This window comes from Struthio camelus, chromosome 3 (genome assembly GCF_040807025.1).
Source record: "Struthio camelus isolate bStrCam1 chromosome 3, bStrCam1.hap1, whole genome shotgun sequence".
In the NCBI taxonomy this organism is placed as follows: domain Eukaryota; kingdom Metazoa; phylum Chordata; class Aves; order Struthioniformes; family Struthionidae; genus Struthio; species Struthio camelus.
The window spans coordinates 45,748,258-45,770,679 of NC_090944.1; the positions used below are offsets into that span (position 1 = coordinate 45,748,258).

General features: G+C 35.9%; 1 protein-coding gene across 5 annotated transcripts in view; it reads left to right on the forward strand.

Annotated features, from left to right (window-relative positions):
* BCKDHB (branched chain keto acid dehydrogenase E1 subunit beta) overlaps positions 1–22,422 on the forward strand; it is a 143,026-nt gene that overhangs the window by 14,324 nt on the left and 106,280 nt on the right. For all 5 annotated transcript variants that reach the window (XR_011140118.1, XR_011140119.1, XR_011140120.1 and 2 more), the window contains exons 4-6: positions 11,840–11,973; positions 12,619–12,774; positions 17,438–17,546. Coding sequence is in view for 2 of the 5 variants with exons in the window: in XM_068937628.1 (XP_068793729.1) it covers positions 11,840–11,973; positions 12,619–12,774; positions 17,438–17,546 (399 nt within the window). In the remaining 3 variants the exon portion in view is untranslated. The remainder of the gene's footprint in view (positions 1–11,839; positions 11,974–12,618; positions 12,775–17,437; positions 17,547–22,422) is intronic.

Sequence of the window (22,422 nt, forward strand, 5' to 3'; positions counted from 1 at the left end):
ACGACCCTCTGAGCTCTGCCATCCAGCCAGTTCTCAATCCACCTCACTGTCCACTCGTCTAGCCCACACTTCCTGAGCTTACCTAGGAGGATGTGATGGGAGACAGTGTCAAAAGCCTTGCTGAAGTCCAGATAGACAACCTCCACTGCTCTGCCCTCATCTACCCAGCTAGAAGTACCTTGCTGCTACTTGTGTATTGGTGTTTGTCCTTCCTAACCTATTTCATATGGTAGAACAAAATAGTTCACAATTTTTGACATGTCAGACTTAAGCTGAGGGTGGAAGATCTTATTCAGGGTTAAAAATGACTAGTTGGTGTACATATATTCAATAGAATGTAAGAATTCTGGAGCTTTGTTGCCCTTGTCTGTGTGTAGATAGATTTAAGCAGAGTAATGCTGCAGCTTTCTTGTCTGGTTCTTCCAGAGGTGTTTGGCAAGATCTGGATTTTGTTCTGATTTATATAAAGTCTTTTTTTTTTTTTTAATTTTTTCACTGTAACATCTGGAGAACGTGTCCCAAACTCATTATACAATAGTACATTTTGTTCATTTTCATCTTAAATCTGAAGAAAAGAATTGGCTATTCACAGTTAAAAAATGTTATTTGAGAACTTAATGCAATGTAGTATGTCCTTTTCAATGGTAAGTATGAGATATTGAAATATATGTCTGATACGTTAGAGCTATACATTTTATTTTTAGCTTTGCTTTTGACTTTTTAGTAGTTCTGATGTTGTGCTGATGTGAAAACAACAAATACTTTTTTTTTTTTAGGAGTTAGTAATTTTTATTATGTTTCTAGTTGTATGTTGCACATTTCAACCTGTTGGAGGGAAAGATGAAGGATATACTTGTTAATATAGAACCTAATCAGAATCATTTAGGCTGATGTTTCAGTACAGAGCCTAAGAAAGCTATTCTAGCACATTTTTATGATGTTTCAACATACATCACTGGGCAAAAAACATGCATTTCTGAGCTGCTTCAAAATGGAATTTTCTATCTCAGAAAATACTTCAGTTTAAACATTAAAAATAATATTTTAGTAATATAGTTTCAAGGAGCATGGAACTTAATATATAAAAGAAACAAGGTGGAAGCTGTGAGCGTAACTAGTATTTGCAATCTGTAGCGATACCACATCCGCAAGCATAATTCACATGCGTTGCTTTAGATGTCAGTCTACCTTTACTATTCCTTAGGTGGAATGAAGTGTTTCTCACTTTCTCTAATTAGTCCTGTGATCGGCACACCCTGTTTCATTTGTACTCATCAAGTAGGACTAAATTGGTTTGTCACTGCTTTTCCTACCTCTGAGAGAGGCTGGTGGTAAGAGTGTGGTAATTATCCCTGCCTCAATTTGAGAATGCACTGAGTTTTCTTGGAAGTAGTTTCTTAGAAGCCTAGAAGGGACAAACTGCTTAAGGTCATCTCTGGAGTCCAGAGCTCTGGAGCTATGCAACAGAAACACTTTGAGAAGCAAAAAGTTTGGACCTTACGAACAATTTTAACTTAGCTTGATTCAGTGCACGTTCCAGTGACCAGGCTAACACAACAAGCTGATAATTTATTACAGAGAATCTTGTTTCTGCTGAATATTCAGAAACATATCAAATCCTCTTAATCTGACAAGGAATTTTCATACTGGTATAGCAGTACCAAGTATAGACCCATTTATAGTTTTCCCCCCTCCCCATGCTTATACTCTACATTATCAAGAGAGACAGGCATGTTTACATGTGGGATGCTTAAGAAGTTTCCCATCACTGCAAATTGTTAATGGACACTCAGCACCTTGTTTCTGAGTATTTTTATAGCAGCATTAAATCCTTGCTGCTATCTTGCTGTGTTGAAAGTAGTTGCTTCACAATTTATGATTGATCCAGCATGCTTTCAATTTTATAGCAAGTATTTCTATATGACTGGTACTAGTGTGGAGGAGGGTGTCTTGCATTTTTCATAGTTTTGAGTTTTACTTGGTTTGCCATCCAGGTGGCATACCCAGGCTATTATAGCAGAATTTTTATGAACGTGATTTAATAGTGAATGTTGGTGACTAATGTGTTTTCTTGTTGGATATCTTATCAAGCAATGCAATGTTACAGGTAGTCTGAAAATACATGGAACTGACTGATCAAAACCTCTTAAATAAAGCTGATATGTTATCCCTCAGTTATATCCACATATACAGATGTTTGGTAGATGTCAGCTTTAGAGCTTATTTTTAGAAGTGAGCGTTCTGTAGTCTGGGATAGCTTTGCAAGTCCATACTCATTTTTGCTTTTCTGCAAGTGTGCTTCTCTTGTAGCAAAATGTTTTGATGGGTGAGCAAGAAATGTTTTTAGTCCTCACTGGATGAACATGCATGCCTTGGTGCAGTTTGGCGTAGTGCTTGTTTTCTCTAAGCTGATAAAACTGGTTATATGAGCTAGATCTGAATGAATTCAATGTGGAGTAAGCGACCTGCACAGTCAACAGTAAGAAGAAACTCTGGATAAGCAAATCTGCCACTTTGATGTGAGTGGCTAGTTGAATATCTTTCGAACAGTGTGGAGCCAAGCTGGTGCTATTCTATCAATGTCGTAAAATGCTTCCATCAGCAGGTACAGACATAAAAAGTTTGGGCAGTCAGCATGTAACCTTGCTTGGGCTACTCATGAATCATTGAATAACAGGGGTTGGAAAAGACCTGTGAAGGTCATCTGATCCAAATCTGTGCTGAGGATAGAGCCAATTTAGGTTGTTTGTGGTCTTGTCCAGGTGAATTTTGAATAAATCCAAGGATGGAGATTCTGCAGTCTCTCTGGGCAGCCTGTTCCCATGCTTGACTACTGTTCCGGTGATTTTTTTTCCCTTGTATCTAGTCAGTGTTTCCCTTTTTGCAAGTTTGTTTTATCCTTTCATGTGTACCTGAGAAGAATCTAATCTTATTCATTTTTAAACTACTTTCTGCCTTTCCGTTACGGAGGAATTAAATGTCAGATATACAAATCTGCAGGCTGTTCCAACCCAAAGTAAGGGAGAAAATTACACAATATATTTTATCGTTACTGCTTAACTCTTTAGTTTTTAGGTGGATGCTAGTTTGTCACAAACAGCAGGAAATTTGAATTGGGAGAGAGCGCTATGAGAGTTTTCTCCGTTTGCTTTAGGAAGGTAGATCTGCTAGTAAATTTTCCTGCGTCCTCACCCATGAGCCTGAAAATGAAGCAAATGCCTAATGTTATGGTCATGTTATGAACAACTTAAGAATTTAAGTTTTACAAGTAACATCTAGCAGAGAACAAATATAGTTTATAAGTGTTTTGTAAAAGATAAGAACCAGAAAGTGAGTTCATGCAAAGTCTAGCTTGAGTTGATCTGAGGGTGAATGGAAAGACAGTATTTCCATGTGTACAATCTGTCAGCAATCCTTTAGAAAGTAACTTTCCCTTCCTTCCAACCTTGTGATTCAGTAACTGCAAATCGTAGAGCTAATTGAGGAGTGTAGTCCCAATCCCATTTGCTTAGTGCTCCAGCACTTCTCCTGACTCTCTGATACTGTGTAGGTTCTTTGAGACTGTCAAATAAATAAATAAATAATAATAAATTCATTAATAAATAAAAAAACATCCTTTTTTCTTAAGGAAATCTTGGAGGGGAGGAAATGAAAGTGCAGTCTGGATGTATTGAGCACTTGGAAGAAAAATATTTCATCTTGAGTAAGAGAATGGCATACCGAGAATACTTGGAAATAGAACTGCTAGTTCAAGTATTCAGGTCTATTCAAACCTGTGAATGCCTTGAAAATAGTAATCAGGGAAGACTTAAAAGTGACCTTTCAGCAGTTGATAATTCATATATGTTTGAATTAGAGTCTTCAAAAGTGTTACTTCTGTCGCTGAAACAAATGAAGTCTGGATAAACCTATGAGGATTTCCTATTTTTAACAGATAACTGTCAGAATGCATGTCCTTTTCTTTGCGCAATAGTGTGGTAATTAGTACTTTATTAGTATACGTTTTTTGTGCTAAGTGATTTTTTTTTTCCAAAGGAAACTTAATTAAGACTGGTGTAAACAAATGAAACTGAGTAAGACGACTTCTGTGTCATTTGACCTTTGTAAAGCTTTTTTGATGGATTAAGAATTCTGGATACTTTGTTGCAAAATAAGGCATGGTAACAGCAGTTTTGCAATGGCAGAAGTGGAAGCAGCTTATGTAGCTTAGTGCACGTGTGTCTCTGTTTTGGCTGTTTTCTGTCATCCACAGCTTTCCGCAATACCTTCTTTTGACTCAGCCATGTATCTAATTGTCAGAACATGACTTTTTGGAAAAGTTTAAGAGAAAACTGATGGAAGTCTGCCATGGAATTAGCTGCTTATTAATCAAAGTTTGTATAAAATTTTGGTTCAAAGTAACTAAATTTTGAGCTTTTCTGGAAAGCATAGGCTGTGTATACGTAGCAATTTTTGTATGGGGGATGTGTATGCCTAGTCTATTAGCGACCCAACTCGTTGCACTTGACTTGTCTTTCTGTTGACTTAAATGATGACTAAAGCTTGACCGCAGGCATGTAGGGGACTGAGCTAAGAGGTACAGTTGAGTCCTTGACGTCAGCTGGGGGCATTTGGGCAGATGAAGGGATCTCGACTCAGTCCATGCACATCTTCACTGAGAAAAGTTCATTATGAGAAGTTGTAATATACTTGCTTATGAAATCCCTGGCATTTCTTTTGGTTATTTTTCACCCATTAGGCAGATAAAACAGTCTGTTTTTAACATGAGCACATCTGGAAGAAGCAGCTTTTCAAATGGCACAATGCAATAATGTACAATAGATTCAAGGCAGAGAGGTAAACTGTGCACATGTGAAACTTAAGCTCTGCTTTGGACAAATAGATTTTAAATTTGCACTTTCAGCTGGAAAGCTAACGTATTTTTCCTGGTGTTCACTACAGAGGAATAGTGCCCATTGCACAGCCATTTTGAAACTGAAGAACTGTGACTAGGCTTTCAATAGAAGACGTGTTAGCACAGATAGATAGTTAAAATTAGTAACAATTTACGACGACTGTTTCATGTCAGTTCTCAAAGAACTGAGTTTGAATTTACTAAACCACTTGCAGTGATATCTGCCCTATCACTTAGTGTCAGAGGAATGGAAGATAGCAAGATACCAGTTGTAACCCTTATCGTCCCCTTAAAAGGGATTGTGGGATCTGGAAAGTGTGAATGCTGCATAGATTTTTATAAATTTTAATAAAATAGAACTAGTAGGCATATATCTGTGAAGAAACCTAGTTATTCTAGGGTTAGAACAGTTATTTAAAAGCAGAACTCAATCATATCTGTTTGAATTTTCCACACAAAGTCCTCCTCCAGTGAACAGCAGAGCAACTAATCTACTAGGACTTCCTTTTCCTTTTGGACCTTTATTTTTGCATGTGTACCCACACACTGCACTGACTGGTGCAGTTAAAGGCAGAATATTGAGCTCATTGGACTCCTCTACTTGACTTCTCCTGAATTTTTAAATGAAAATTCATGAAATTACTGGGCAAATAAAATACTGCTTGGATATATTGTTAAGTACTTCAATAACTAACAATAGTCAATAGTACCATTTTTCCTTTAAGACACCTTTTTAACGAAAACAATGTGAAAGTAGCTTAGAAGAAAAAAACTTCGACTAAATCGACAGTGCTATCCCTTAATCCACTTAAATCTTCCAAGGTAGGCTCTTGGATGATGTGTTAGTATATAGAAGGTTTGATATGTTTTAAATATCACATTTTTGAAATTAAATTAAGACAGGAACATGTTTCACTGCAGATATTGAAAGCTGAAATACTTTTTTCCTGACTACTTGGAACAAATAAAGATGAAGCAGGCCAAAGCATTAATGCACAATAATAGTCTGCATATGTGTATAAACATGTGTTCTGTTGGGTTGCTATGAAACCTCTTATTCTTAGCGGACAAGAATGTGACTATAAGACTGTCTTAAAGTTGATGCCCCTTAGGCAGAGGATCAGTGCTAACTTGACCATTTGTGGGGTACTGCATGTATTATTTAACTCGATGTTTTGAAAATTACGAAGATCAATCCTATTTTATTCAAACATAAGAATTCAGGGGAAGATGCAGGAATGGGTTAAAAATTGCTTTTAATCAGCTACTGTTTCTTTCCTCTAAGTTTTTAATCTTGTCAGATTTACTTTTTTAGCTGATACTTCCAATGTGTTTATTCCCTTGCTTAACATTCACCTAATCCCTCCTAGTTATTAGGATGGAGAGACGAGAAGAGTCATCCATTTTTTTTACGTGGCCCTGTTTGTCGTGTTGTTTCCCTCAATGCTGGGAAAAGGGCACCAACCTGTTCAGATGGCTGAAGCTACGGATGTTTATTAAGCTTGGCAGGTTAATTGGAAACGGGTAACAGCATAATGTCTTTCTCCAGAGGCTGACGTACGTGGTTTCAGATAACATAGAGATACTGCTTTCACCTGTAGTGAAAAGTCAACGTGTGGAATTTGTGTCCATTCATTTTGAGCTGTTTGGCTGACGCAAGGGTGCCTTTTAGGAAATGTTTCTCCATTGATATGGAAATGAAATATGTATCTGTGGTTATTAGTCTGCTTGAGTTAGATTTCAGTTGAATGAATGGCTTGCAAAGGATGGTATGAATGACTTGTTTATCAACATTAGTTTCCTCTTCACAGTTTGAAAACACATGAAAAACCATAGGCTTAATACCTTTCAATTTTCAGTGATAGTTTAAATAGTTTATATTAGTTTTGTTTTCATATTGTATAAATAAAAATGGGTGGTTAAAGCTGTAGCATACTATTTTCGTTGTTCAGGGAAATTAATAGATTTGTTTTATTCTAATGTTGTGTATAACCTCTTGTCTTAAACAGTCAAATTTTGTTGACAACAAAAAACACTTCTTGAAAATCTATCCAAAGCCATAGTTTATTTTCACCATCTGATCAATAGAATAGTTGTGCTTTAGGTTAGGCTTGTAAGAAGGGATCAGTATCATTGTTCTGCATGTGAATTCAAAAACATCCCTGAGTGAAAGGAGTTTTGTTCAGTGAGTATCAGCTAGCCCTTTTTGTTTGATTCAGGGTAGCTGTCTTTAGAATTTTGAAGCTATAGCACTTCAGACTTATGCCTTTAGTTCTGAAAGTCCAAATTAGGTCCTTCAAGTTGTTCATGTTGTAACTGTCACGTTATATTTCATATTTGCTTTTACTGATTTTTGGCTTTGTTTATTTTGTCATACTCCTTTGATAGCACCATGCTGTCTCTAATTTAATATCTCAATAGTACTTGAGTCTTTTGTTTGGGTGTCTTTTATATTTCAAATCATACCGAGGAATATTAGTATGGTGGATCCAAAAAGCTTTTAAGTTCACTCACCTACCCTAAATTGATATTAAACATTTCATGTAAAAGTTTTTGTAGATTATTAGCTGAAACTCATTTTACAGTTCAAATACATTTCAGCATGAGAGTGATATAAGCTTATTTATAGAACCAGTATATAATGCTATTTCAGCTGTTAATAAAGAATAAGATTAGGTAAGCTTAGTATGGTCTGAGTTTCTCTTTCTAGGCCCTTCTCAACAATATTTGTTTTGTTCTTATTCTTTTCTGACATTATTCTATTTTTTATATAGTTTATGTGGTAGAGTTTTAAAACAGGCTTACATTTGCATTTCAGTAAGTTAGTATGTGTTAAAACGTAATAGAAATTTATGTGGAGAAGAAGAGAGTGGTGACTGACTGTTTTGATTTCAGTATAAGTTTATCATGAATTAACTGATGTTTTTGCTTCAGTCTCTTCTATAACTTAATTTTTGCAGTGTTTTCTTTTCTGATTATGTTTATAATCTGCATTCTGATTACCAGTTATTTACTGCTGAATATCCTGTTCCTGTTACCTGTTTTTTTATTTCCTGATTTTGTTTTTCACGCTCAGAGAAGATGGTTATATCAAAGCATCTGCCTGGCATCCTTTTTATTTTCTATAACAAGTCATACCTTTCTCTGCTGACATTTCACTTATGTTACCCCACCACACAGCATTGCTTTGCTATCAGTTAAATCATTGCTTTGTCCATATATTGAGGGTAACTCTTCCTGCTTATTTATTGTTCTACTTTTTTAGCTGATACGGGAACATCTTGGATCCTTTTCTTATGTGTCTGGGATTGTTTGCCAGCGTATTTTATCCTTATGATATCTGTGCTGCGTTCGTGACTTGGCTTCATAAATTCAATTTTGGTAACCTGTGCGGTGTGTGAGAGGGAGGAATCTTAACTAAGTGGAATAGCACACTCCAGGCAAACTGTGAGAAGTTAAAATCCAATGGCTTCAGCTTCACCCTTCAACTTCTTACTGAGTTGTGCTTCCTAACGTACTTGGTTTTCAGGCACCTCTGAGGTGTAATGAAGAATTACCTGTATATGGTCTAAAGTTCAAGTAAGCAAATGAGGTTAAATAGACTGATCTGCCAATAGACTTCTAAGAAGTAAGAAAGCATAATGTGTCTTGAACATTAATATATTTTCAGTGTATTAAAATATGGGTAGTTTTTAAATAAAAATTTAGTGAAATTTCAGTGAAAGAGAATGGAAATATGATGTGTAATTCAAGGCACCCTAGATTAAATCTAGAGGGGAGGAGATGTTTGTCTGTTGTTTACAGTGGTGCAGATGGGTATAGTATAGCCAGCTTTTGGATTGTGTCTGAAATGGGGCTTCCCCAGATTCTCAGAGGGCGGTGAGACATGGGGCTGATACACGTGGGCCTGGGCTGGGTATGTTCCTTTCTCCGACAATGCTATGCTAAAAAGTATTTTGGTTAAAGAAAGCTGCCTGGTCATTGGATTATCCTAGGTCCTGAGCAATAGGAGCACAGATGCTTAGTCTGTGCTTGGCCAGTTAAAGGCAGTTGGGATTGGTGCTGGTGGCTGTAGCCAAGGCCTGTTTGACTCAAGAGACCTGCATGATTAGCAAAGCAGAGGCTGGGATGCCTCTGAGTAAACCTCGGGTACAGCCATCTTTGAGGAAAGAGAACAATTTATGTAAATAGTGTACAGTCTCTAGTTTCAAAAATAATCCTGTGTTCTCCTCGGTTCTTTTCTTCACCTTTCTGTGGTGTCATTATCCTTCTCCATCCTATGGACTTGTCTACTCATGTAGAAATGGGACTAAATATCCCAGAAAGCCAATATGCTGCCTTCTCCGTAGGACAGGAATAGTCCTGATGCGCTTGAAATCCTCCCCCTTTTATCAGCTCTTAAGGGAAGAGGTAATTCCTTTTTGATGCGTTTTTGAAACACTTTTATTAGCATTCTCAGCGGTAAAGCTGAGGAATGTTTGACGTCAGTCAGAAGTGAGTGTAATTTATGGAGAAAATAAAAACAAACTATGTCTTTTAATTAAGATCTTGCCTAATTCCAGATTTCCCAGAGCGTTCTGTTGTCTTTTTCTGTTATTTAGAAAGGAAGGCTTTCAGGGCTGGGCCTGTTTTTACACAGTTACAGGGCCAGGCAAACTGGTAGTACAAACACAGGCAGAATAGAAATATACCAGCTAGTAGCATTGCTAAGGCACACTAGTAAAATAAATACCCAGCAACACTAAATGGTAGTATTACTAAGTTACTGTAATTCTGACTTCGTGCATCATTTTAGGACTGTTAAATTATAGGCTGCTTTCAACCACAGTACTACACAGATTATTTGCGTGTATTTTTTTTTTTTCTCTCCCCTCCCAGGAGAAGTGAAACAAAGTACAGCTGACCCACACCTAGAAAACACTTTGATCAACTTGCTCATATATGATCTTGGGAACAAGAGCTAGTTGCTTTTTCTTCTTGTAAAGTGTTCTCTGACCTGCAAGACGCTTTACTGTGATTCAGAGTTGATCAGAGTCATACCAGAGGTCTGTTGGACATCTGAGAGACAAAATAACTTCTTTCAAGAGCTGTGCAATAATTTTGTTAATCTGGAATTCAGTTTTTTCTTTTGAGCTGGCTTTGATAACACTCTTATCTCCAATGGCAAGGGCAGAAGAAATGACAGCTAAAACTTCCTTGGGAATTAATTTCGAAATAAGAAGCAGCAAAGAGGACGTGTATCTTAAAAATACTCAAGGTTACTAGGATTTGTGTTTGAAACAGTGATTTATGAGAAATGAGTAGAAGATGTGGAAGTTCAGAATGACAAAGATGAGAAAATGGTGCCTTCCCCCATCCCCAATCTTTCAGCTATTTGAAAATGTTCACTCTGTTGTGTGCAAAATTGTAGAGTATCTTGCAGTTGTGATAGCCCTTCAGACTTGTGGGTGGTTTGTGTAGCCTTACTGACAATACTAAAATTTTAATATCATTGGGTGGCTCTTTTTTTTTTTTTTTTTTTTTTTTTTTTGAAACCCTGCATGAAAGGTATGGTGTCTTAGTCACATTCTTGCTGGAAGGAAAAGGGAGGAAGTAGAGGGAGAACCAAAAACTAATTCCTGGTTTGTCAAAAAAACCCTGCAGAGTAACCCTTGAAGTATGAAACTCAGAAGACCAGGTAAAGCACATGCACGCTGTCCAAGCAGTGACAATGCTGTGCTGGGTGAGAAGTGAAGATGAAACACTTCTAATACTAAATAAAACATGCCTACCTTTAGTGTATCATAAGTATAGCTGTGAATAACAGTTCAGTTCTTACTATCCCTTTCTAAAACCTTTTGCTTTCTTCACTTTCCCTAGTTTATCAGCTTTCAACTGTTGAAATTAGAAGTTTTTGTTGTAATGTTTTTCTTTATTAGTTTGTTATTTATTTAGTAATTGTTTAGTTATTAATAGTTTGGTGCGTAGCCACTGTGTGCAGCATGCTCACTTTTTTCCATTCAGTTTGAAGTCTTGGCGTATTCATGCATGATAGTAATACATGCCTACAGAAGCCTGCTGTCTTGTTTCTCACTGCTGAAAAAGGAAAGTTTAATAGCATTGCTAAGCCTAGTGTTGATCTGCCCAGGTAGTAGAGTACTGCTGGCAAATAATATAACTATATCTTACGGAAGAAACTGTAGTGGTGTTTAAACACCATCACCTTTCTTTTTTTTGTTTTTAATTATTTCATGAATTGAAGAATTATCTTTAGTTATCTCTTAGACTGATGCATATTTAGTACTTGAAAACAGCACAGAAATATGTCAGGGTTAAAATGACCTCTTCACATTCTCATGGTGAAAGTTAGATGTAGAAAATAGAATATTTGATTTCCAGTCTTGTGCCTTCAATAGCAGGAGACAAACTAAATGTTTTGGTAAGTGCAGTCTCAAGCATGTTGCACTGGGCTCTGTTCATGTGGAGTGACAGTATACTTTCATACAGATGCCCTGGTCAATCAACCTGTGTTTATCATGGACATATCGTTTTGACCGTCTGAAAGGCATGTGGCGGGGGAAGAATTAACAATACTTCTCTATAGTAAGCTTTCTAAAAACATGCAAGTATTCCATACTCCTCCCATATAACCGTGGGTATGCACGCTTATCTATGTGCACGTCAGAACAAAATATTTTCTTTAAAGTGTTAATAAGAATATTGTAAGTTACGTAAACTGTTCATATCTTGCGTTTATTTGTCCTTGTCTTCCTCTGAGCTGTTACAAAATAGAGTGAAAGAATCATTACCTGTGATGCTTACGGTTGCTAGACCTAAAAAGCCCATCTGAAGGGCCATATGCTTAACTGCAGATGATTTGTTTGAAACTTTTAATATTTCTGGGGCTAAAGGTAGTGTTTTCCACTTATTGCTGGTATGTTAAAGGAATTGTTTCTTCTTTTGTAGGTAAAGACAGAGTTTTCAACACTCCCTTGTGTGAGCAAGGAATTGTTGGTTTTGGGATTGGAGTTGCTGTTGCAGGTGCTACAGCCATTGCAGAGATTCAATTTGCAGATTACATTTTTCCAGCATTTGATCAGGTTAGTACTAGTAAATAAAGTAAAAAAAATCTTATGACTGTTTAAATGACTCTTCCTGTAGTATTAATGCTTGGTTTTAATCTACTATTTTAGCAAATATATCCACAGCCATATTATTAATATTAATGGATGCTTCAAGTAAACAGGAAGGTACAGTGGCTAGGCTCAGGGCTGAATAAATAATGCAAATTAAAGGTGCTATTTGAAGCAAATATCTTCTCGTTTGTTTTTATTTTTGGTTTTGTATTGGTTTAAGCAGTCTTAAATTCTGCAGCTGTACCTTTCCAACATGACCTCCCACTTCTTTATGCTGTTACAGCCCGTTATGTGGCCATTTGATAAAATAAGTCTTTGAACTGGGTTGGTGGACAGTATGGTGACTTATATGGGAAAACTGCTGGGCTCTGTGGCCACTCTTCAGACATCTAATTTGAGTACTCTAAATTGTTGCCTCATTTCTCTTGGAAAACGCTTGCTCTTCTACTGACTTTACAGGATTCTTTTGCTTCTGATTTGGTCCTCTGACTGACCTGCGTGAAGTAGATGGTGTAAATTACCTCATGTATTATAGAAGTTGATACATAGTTAAAGTTAATAGACTGAATGTTACTATAGTATATAAAAGGCTTTTTTTTTTTCCTCCAGATTGTTAACGAAGCAGCAAAATATCGTTACCGCTCTGGAGATTTGTTTAACTGTGGTAGTCTTACCATCAGAGCCCCCTGGGGTTGTGTGGGCCATGGTGCGCTGTATCACTCTCAAAGTCCGGAAGCTTTTTTTGCTCACTGTCCAGGAATAAAGGTATGATAACTCTTACTTTATTTTACTAAGGTTCGTTTTTATTGAACCTGACTAATGATAGATCTCGGTGCATGCAAAGAAAGGAGGTTAGAAATGAAGGAGAGCAGACTTACATTTCAAATCATAAACTATATTAAGACTAATAGAGTAGCAAAGCACATAGCAAAATTTGCATCAAACATGTTAACTGAAAACTGTTTAGTTTTCAGTTTATAAAACTTAAACTATATCAAAAGTTTGGGATTTTATAGTCGTCATTAAAGTAATCTGGACCTGTCTAGTTAGTACACTTTGTATCTGTGTGCTTTATGCTTGAAAAGCATACATTTTACTTTTGTTCTGCATCCAGTACAGTATAGAAGGTAAAAACTAATATTAATGATTAATACTTTTTAAATCTGTTTTCCTAAATGCATTATCAAATTACTTTATGTGAATGGTAACTTAAGGCAAACTTTCTGCATGATAAAGTGGTATCCCTTGAAAGTTGGATCCTAGCTTTTAGACTGACTTCCTGGGGGAGAGGTGGTGAAGGGGGAGATCTGGTCAGCTCAGATCAATACATCTGTCCTGAGAGAGTGCTGTTTGCCAGCTCTCCATTCTTCCTGAGTAAATTTTTGTCTATGATCTTGTACATTTGGATTAACTGGTATCCAGTCCCCTGTGGAAAAAAATGACTCATAGGTTGGTTAATCTGAATGACTTTGAAGCAAAAATAGTATTTGTGTGCTGGAGACGAGTGTTCATTGTTTACCTGGTGTTAAAATACTATCTATACATGATTTTGGTGTTTTCAGAGCTTCAGATGTTACTCTTGTACAGTGGGTAACACTGTAAAAAGTTACAGTTACTCTTTTACACTCTTTTTTCTCCTGCTTGTTTCCCTTTACTTAAACAAATAAGCAAATAAAAGATATCCAAAAACCTACACAAACCAAAAAAAAGATCAAAATCTTACTAGTCACATTTTATTGCATGTTATTCGCATTTTATTTCATGATATTTGAGTAATGAAATGCATTTTTTTCCTCTGGGTGTTGTTTCATTGCACAGTATTTCTTGAATATCTTATAATATCCTATCAGCTTCTAAAATGAAAGTAATTAAGAACTGAAACACATACAATTTCCCTGAAGACATTTTCAGTATAATCTCTTAAGGGAATTCAGGTGCTTTAGAGTCTTGTTTTGTAACTGCAGCAAAGTTCTGATTCTGACTTTAGTTGCTGCTGCTAGGAAAAATCAACAGCTGCATGTGTTGGGAGGAAAATTTGTCAATGCAGAATAAACAGGCTTAAAATCAAGTGAACCATTTCAAAGAAAGCTTGGTTCAGAAAATGACTATTAAATTGATGATCCACTAGTTGTAAACAGGGAAGCAGGAAAGAAAATTGAATTGTTAGTGTTTTGTTCACAGAGCACTATGCGGAGCACTCAAACTAGTGTTAGTTAACTCAAGATTATAGTCTTTGAAATGTTGTTATACTGAACTTGAAACATATTTCCCTGTATAGGCAAAAGTAAACTACAAAGTCTTCTGCAATGCAGTTGAATCAAATAGTTTCTTGAGCTTGTTTAAAAACTGCAGTAGTTTATTATGATATAGAAGAACAAGTCAACTTCTAGTGTTCAGTGAGATACTGATGACGGATATAGGTAATATATGTTGATCTGGTGGATAAGTCTTATATCTTTATACTGAACAAAATGCAGAGATTTTTGTGGTCCACTCTGAATAAAATTTCCTTTCTAATCTAGTGCAATCTAGTATTACTGTACTTAGTCCCCCGAATAAGTTAGGAAGTCAGAATTTAATTTTATTACATAATTTCATTTCTTTTTTTCTCATCGTTTGCTGCTTTTTTTTTTTTTGATATATTTCTTCTTTTGGTATAGATGTATGTATTGAAAATACCCTTCCCGATCAGCATCATATACTGTAAATCAGAGCTCTCAAGGATGAGATGAGAGGAGGGGTGCATGAATAGGACACAAGCTTGCTGGTGTGTGGCTTGCTGGTGCCACTCAGGAAAACCTATCTGCAGTGGGATTTGGAAGAAGCCATAGGGACTGAGGGGAAGAGCAAGTTGCTGAGGGCTTGAAGGAACCCAGAGAACAAATTCCTTGGGGTGAAGTGCTAAAACATCTTGCTACCACTAACAACTGTGTCTCAAAATTGATGTTGAATTCTGTTGTACTGATGAATCAATGCACTGATATTCTTGAAGTGCAGAGAAATATTTTTGACTCCACCTCTTTTGAATTTTGCATCTTTAAAAACAACATACTCCTTTAATTTTTGCAAGGATGTTCATTAGTGCGGTTAATACTGTTTAAAACAGTTACCGCTTCTTTACCAAAATTGAAACCTGTCTGTGTTTCATAGATATGTGCTAGTGGTGGTATGTTAATGTTAATTCAGCGGAGGCTTTATCTTCAAATTTGCAGGCCATTTTTCGTATGTACCCAGTACTTAATGTGTGTGTCCAGGTATCCAAATGAAGTTGAGATTCGGATGCCTGTGCTGAAGTCCCATATCTGTGCATATTGTGTTCAAATTATGGGGAAAAAAGTATTTCAAACTGGGGAGGGTAGGATGCATCTTTCGGTAGGGAGTTTTTCCAAACTACTTTCTTACGAAGCTATACAGTTGGCTCCTGACTCCAGGTTGTTATACTGTCTTTCCTTAGGTGAAAGATGAGGTTTGGATTTTCCAGGCAATGTAGCATTTGCACAACACCCACTCTTCAGCAAGAGGGGCTGTAATTATTAGTGCTTAACAGAAGACTTGCTGGAATAACGAGGACATTGGATCATTGTATCTTTTGTCTGCTCTTGAAAGCAACTTAATGGATCAAACACTTTCCTAAAATTATCTTGTTGACTCCTTGTATTCCATTGAGAGATTGCTCCACAATTTTTGCCATAGCAACTAGAACCTTTTTTTTTGTTTCCAGCTTCAATTTGTTCATGACTAACTTGTATCTTTAACTTATCTGTCTTTTATCTTCTTATCTTCCATATACTAACAGAACTACTTTTTTCCCTTTGGTCTTTGCTTTGTTAGACTAAACAAGCTGAACTACTGAAGACAGGTTAAATAATTTCTGAAGCTCTTTTGGTACCTGTATGCTTTCATTTTCTTTGAAAACAGATGATATAGTCACAAAGTATTCTGGCAGTGATTTTTGCAATAGCAGTAGTACTTCCTTGTTTCTATTATGCTTTTTAATGGTTGTACTACATAGGGTCGTACCATCTTTTGAGCAAATAATAGATTCAGATCTTTGTCTGAATTTCTGCTGCTGAGTTCTAAATTTATAGCAAAAACTTAGTCCCTATATGCATAACTTTTCACTATATGTTGTTCAGTTTTCTTTTGCTTTTGTCAAATCACGTGATCCAGGTCTTTCTCCTTAGTATCAACCCCTGTATTGGTGACAACTGTCTTGTATATTATACACTATCCATTCCACATTCTGACCTAAATATCATAAATGCATAAGGTAAATAGTTGGTCCTAAAAGCAATGCCTAAGAAGCTACACTAATAACATCATTCAGTCTGATAATTTCCTATATCAGTTATTAAATGCTTTGTTAAAGTTTAAATAGATTAGACCTCCCTTGTTTAAAAAAATCAATTATCAAATTAAATTGAAATTTTAGATAGCTGATTAAGTCGGGTTGTTTTTTGACACTTTCCTTTTACTTTTCTATCAATTTTATTTTTATTTTTAAAAGGCACTGCAATTGATGGTTTTGATCAGATGGTACCAATTATAATTTCATAGCTATTAAGCAGACTTTTGACATTGCATGTGGTAGCTTTCTGTAGTGTCTGAGGTGCAAATTAATTGGCCCTTCTGATCTGAGGGAACTGAGCTCTTTTAGGTTTCATTTACATTTAGACTGTGACAATTTGATAATTTTCTGTTCATTATCATAATCAACACTCTCTTTGCTGAAAGATTAGGTGAATTTGATTTGGAACTACATCTAGATCATCCATAATTACCGATTCTTTTAGCAAAGCAATTCTATTTTTTTTCCTTTGGCTTATTCCAAATATCTAAATTACATTTGAAGCCCTTACAGTTTTCCCTGTTTAATAATAGTTTCAGGTAGTTTTGGACCTCCAAACCCAACAAATTCCAGCTTTCTGCCGTAAGTAAAGGAAATCAATTCTAAATAACTATTTCCTTTTTCAATTTTCAAACTTTTCTGTGCTAACTTTGAAGACCTTCCAGGTCCCACTGGCTTTGTCTTTACCCAAACAACTCAGGATCACTCAGCTGAATACTGCATATGTCATCTGTGTTTTCCTGAAGTAACTCTTTAATAGTTTTTGAAGTTGACAGGATTTCTTATCTTCAGTCTACTTCAAAATGTTATGGAAACCTGTGAATTCTACCGGATCTGAGGGGAATCCATATAAATAACTATTGACGCCTCATTGATGAACAAAATAAAAAAAATTCAAAACTTGGAGTCCATCTTCGTAATGTAACGTTGATGTTAATGTATTTTGTCAGGACTGCTCAGTCTCTATGCAGTTTTATTCAAGGCAAGCCATTACTCATATTTTATGTTCACTGCAATGCTAATTGATAAAGCTTGTGGCAGAATTACATTTTAAGTAAATTTAAAAAAATATTTTCACAGATTGTTATTCCAAGAAGTCCTGTTCAGGCCAAAGGATTGCTGCTATCGTGCATAGAGGACAAAAATCCATGCATATTTTTTGAACCTAAAATACTTTACCGAGCTGCAGGTAAAACATTTATGTGCTGTATTTTCCAATAAAATACTATTTATTTTATGCACTTATATTTATGTAATCATAGCTAAATTGATAGTGTAGCAGAAGTCTCGAAATGTACTTTTTAATCTCCATTTTATTTGTTTGGTGGCTGTGTTCTTAAAGGAACTGTGAAAACTGGGTAAGGTCTATAATTTGGATGCAAAGACAAGTGAACATTTACAGCCTGACTGATGCCTAGTTAACTCTCGAACTGGACTTTGTTGTTCTGGTGACTAGAGACTATCAAATCCAGACAAAAATTCATTTTCTTTGATTTTATAATGATGGTTAAGGCTCTGAATAATAAAATTGTGTTGGCACTAATATAAAATTCCTAGTTCAAATTTCCTGTGAAAAGACAGTCTTTTTGCAGAGAACTTAATGCTTGATGTGGCACAGTGGGTGCCTAGGGATAGCATCAGAAAAATCAAGGTAACAGAGGGTAGTTTTTCTACTTGTAAAATGAATATAGGTATTTGAGCGCCATCATCCTCCTTTAATGGAATTTTCTCTCTCCCTATGGGACCCATAAACAGCTATCCATGATGTTTTCTTCAGAGATGTTAATATCTTGGAAAGTTCAGATGAAAATAGACAGTAAATGGGCTAGTCTTTAAAACACAAGATCATTTATCCTTTTTCATGTGAGTAGCAGCTACTGATGGTTTGTAAAAACTCTTCTGCCCCTCTGCTTCTGCCCCTACATGTTGCTAATGTCATCAAAATTCACTGTTACATGCAGGTGATGGAAGATAAAAATATACATTTAGCTTAGGTAGGGCGTAAAACTTGAAGTTGCTTTTTGATAATGCTAAGCAGCATGCCAGATCAGTATTTTTTTGTAGAAGCTCTCAGGCAGATCAAAATTTGTAATGTTTGCGTTAGATGCGTACTCCACCAGTTGCTCTCAAATAGTATTTCCAATGCCAATTGTAACATACAGTTGGGGATTTGTTGATTACAGAGCAGGCTTTTCAAGGTTCAAGGGTAGCTTTTCATAACAGTACATACTTAATCTTTTTTTTTTTTTAATACTCAAAATTTTTGAGACATAAGGCTTGTCTCTTAGGTGAAATAGAGCTGTAATGCAAAATATTTCAATGTGACTATCACATGGATACTGCAATTGCTTAATTTCAAAGTTGCTTTAAAATATTTTTTTGGAATAATGAAATAAGGTGGATGTCTTCCCAAATGCATACAGGTTTATTTATTCAAATATGTTGTGTGTTTGTTCAGACATGAGGTAAAACTAAATATTTATTAAATGAACATTAATTTCTGTATTAATATTTGCTATCCAAACAAGCCTTTGCCCACAGAGAATACAAGAGCAAAATCAGGCACCAAAATCTTCACCATACTTAGTCATCCCCAGCTGAGAGATGGATGTCACAGTAGCATTGCCTGAAGGTCACCACATCCATGTTGTGATGACCTGAGAGAAAGGACGACATCCAAAGTGAAGCACAACTTGCCAAGGGTGTCTTAAAACATTTTCCAGTTCGTTCCAACTTGCATGTTAGCTATGCGAGAGCAATATTAACACAAAATGGAGGGAACTTGAGGACCTTGAGAAGGGAATTAAAGCTAAGATCTTAAATCTCACCTGAGATTCTGTTAATAGTAGATCTAAAAAATTACAAAACACAAACTGAGTATTTTACGTGAATGAAATACATTTGACAAGTGTTGTATTCAGCATTAGCTCTGATGGGCAACTAATCTGAAAAAATGCCTATGTAGGAATTTCTGTATCCTTCCAATTCTTCTTTCTTCAGTTGAGGTGCTATAAAATATCTGTTAGGAAGGAATTGGAAGGAAAAAGAAATATGCTTCTCAATATGAATATTTGTAGCTACTAATTACTTTTTTTTTCCTTCCCCTACGCTGAAGCAGTGAAGGGGCTGCCTCTGTGGCCAAGCCATCAGGGAGGACTGTTGGCTTTTCATGCCCGGTTTCCCCAACTATTAGCAGTTTTTTTAGCTAAGGACTTGCTGTTCTTTAATGTGCCTAGGCTCTTTGGAGGGCTAACTCTGGCTCTCTGGCTACTTGCTTGAACAGTTACAGCAGTGCCATGAGCATCTTGGTTGTACGTGTAGGGAGCAGGAAATCAATTTTTCTCCTCCTGAATAGCTCTTTTTCTTTCAAAATTGAGTGGAGGATCTTTGCCGGTCTAGCGGTGCTACACAGTTTCCAGGATAGATTTGACTTTTCTATTGGGTGCTTTCAGGAAGATTTCTGTGTTACTTGCCTTATATATGTACCTCAACCTTTTTGTGTAAAGACAGGTACAAAATCTAGAATTTATTATCATCTCTTCAGAAGTGTATTTAGTGTACTTCAATTGATTTATTTCAGATTTATAGGTAACAATATCATAAAGGATTCAGATTTTAAAAAGCATTTACTTCAAATCTTTTTGTGAACTGTGTTATTCTTAGGTATGATTATATTTAGAGATCACTACTGTTCAGTGGCAGTGTTTTGTTTGAGTATGTGCAGTGGTGGCCATTGGAGATATTTTATATATGCATTTACTCTCCAAGTAAGTATTCCTTTGCCTTAGAAAGTTGGAAAGCAGCAAAGAGATGCAAGCCTTTCTGAGTAAAAGTCTAGTGTTTCTATTTATATAGTTTTATATACATATATATACACACACTATATATATATTTTTATATTCTATATATAAAAAGATAAAATTGTGTCTCTGCTAAACTTCTGAGACTATAACGTTATTGAAAGTGCTATGGTGACATCCTCCTAAATGTCAGAGATGCTTAGAAAATATCTGAATTAAAAAAAAAAAAAGAGGAGGCTTTGATTTTTAAAAAGTAGTTAACCGCCTGTGCAGTTTCAAGAGTACATAATGATTATGAATCAAAGGAGAAGATGAGTCACCTTGACATTATCAGGTTTAGACATCTTGTGGAGAACCTAGTCTGGTGTTTTTGACCTTTTCAGTTTCATTTAATTGTACTATATATGACATCGGTGTAGAAATGAATACGGCTTGCATCAATGGTTGTTATAGAGACAAGATAGGTAAGGTGAAACAACATATGTTTTCTTCTCAATGTTCTGACTGTTCTTTCAGAAAAAGCAACAGAAGGTGCAGCCTCTTTTAGGTTTAATTTGTGATGGCCTTTTTTCTTTGATAATTACAACTTTTTGTTAATTGCTTTGTTTGAAATCTGTGTTTGAAATGTTTATTTTACAATATTTTACTGATGCATTCATTAATAGATGAAAGGCTGCTTTGTATATAAACATCTTTGTCCTGGTTTGCTTGATTATTATGGAAGAGAATGCACAGAATAATTTCAGATGCTGTTTTTCATCATTGCTAGTGGAAGGGAGGAATTTTGCAAAAGCATTCAAATAAAAGCCTGTCAAATGCAGACTTCTCTTAAAGTTTTCTGGTAAGCTGAACTATGCATTCGAAAATGTCAGGAATTCCAGATAAGCTCATCCAACAGATATTTTGTTGCAGAATGGTTTAGTTGTAACAAGAAATAAACTGATTTGTGTAATTGTATCTTATATTTCATATATGTAAATATATTAAACCACTGTATGGAGAAGGAGCTCTTGTTTCACATGCACTTTCCAATTCTTCCCCTGGTGGCATCTGACTGTCACTTCTAAATCTTACAAGTTGCCTGAGTTTTCACTTGAAGAGCCTGTGGTATCTTTATAAGGTCCTTGTTCTCCAGGCTTTGTGTGGATGGTGATTCCATGAAAAAGACAGTTATGTGATGCAAATACTATAGTTGTTGGCTTCGTTATCTTTCAGTACCTTGCCTGTCTTTTGCCTGAGGGTTTTATTATGTGCAAAATCTAGACAAAATCGAGACCTGCTTTACTGTCAGCCAGTAATGTGCGATGTGCTAATGATGTGAGCAAAGACTGGCTGTGCCTTTCTCTTTCTTTCTGTGCCCCATTTTTCCTTTAGCCGTTGGTCATTCAAATAAATTGTTGCAGGACGATTTGAAAACAATACATTAAGAAACATGTTGGCAAAGGTATCTTCTGATTTTGTGCTATGTTAAAAAGCATCCTGTGTTTAAATTTTTTTTCCTTCACTTGATGGGCATGTGTTCTTGAATTAAGCTAAAGAAAAGTTCCTGTTCTGTCTTGAGTAAGAATGATTTAATTTGTTTCTTCATTGTGCCCCTTCAGGTAAAATGAGGTGGCTCTGACATAAACATAAGAAAAAACTGTTTTGCTGTGAGATTTGTCAAAACCTGGAGCAGGTTGCCCAGAGAGCTTGTGAAGTCTCCCTCCTTGGAGGTACTCGAAACCAGTCTGGACACAGTCCTGGGCAACCTGCTCTAGATGACCCTACTTGAGTAGGGAGGCTGGACTAGATGATCTCCAGAGGTTCCTTCCAACCTCAACCGTTCTGTGGTTCTGTGAAATGTTAACATTTGTGTATTATCAGTGGCAATAACATTTGTCTGCTGTAATTTAGAAAATTATTCACAGTGTGATTTATTAAGATTTAAAATTATGTTCATAACATGTAAACTAGAAAGAAGAACTCAAGTCTTTATCTGTATTGGATCTTTCATATTAATGAAATATGAAAGAATATGAAAACGAATGTGAAATTTTTGAAGGTAAAATACTAAAAGCTTGACTTTATCCCACGGATATCACTCAATAGGGTTCTTGATCATACCTTCAAGAAGCAATTTTGTTTTGCAGGAACTGAATAACTATTTTTGGCACTATGAAATAGGTAACAAAAAATTAGAGTACCTTCTCTATAAATCGATACTGTGTATTTAGAAAATGTTAAGGAATTTTTTTTTCCTGACTACTAGAATTTTTTATTTTAGTA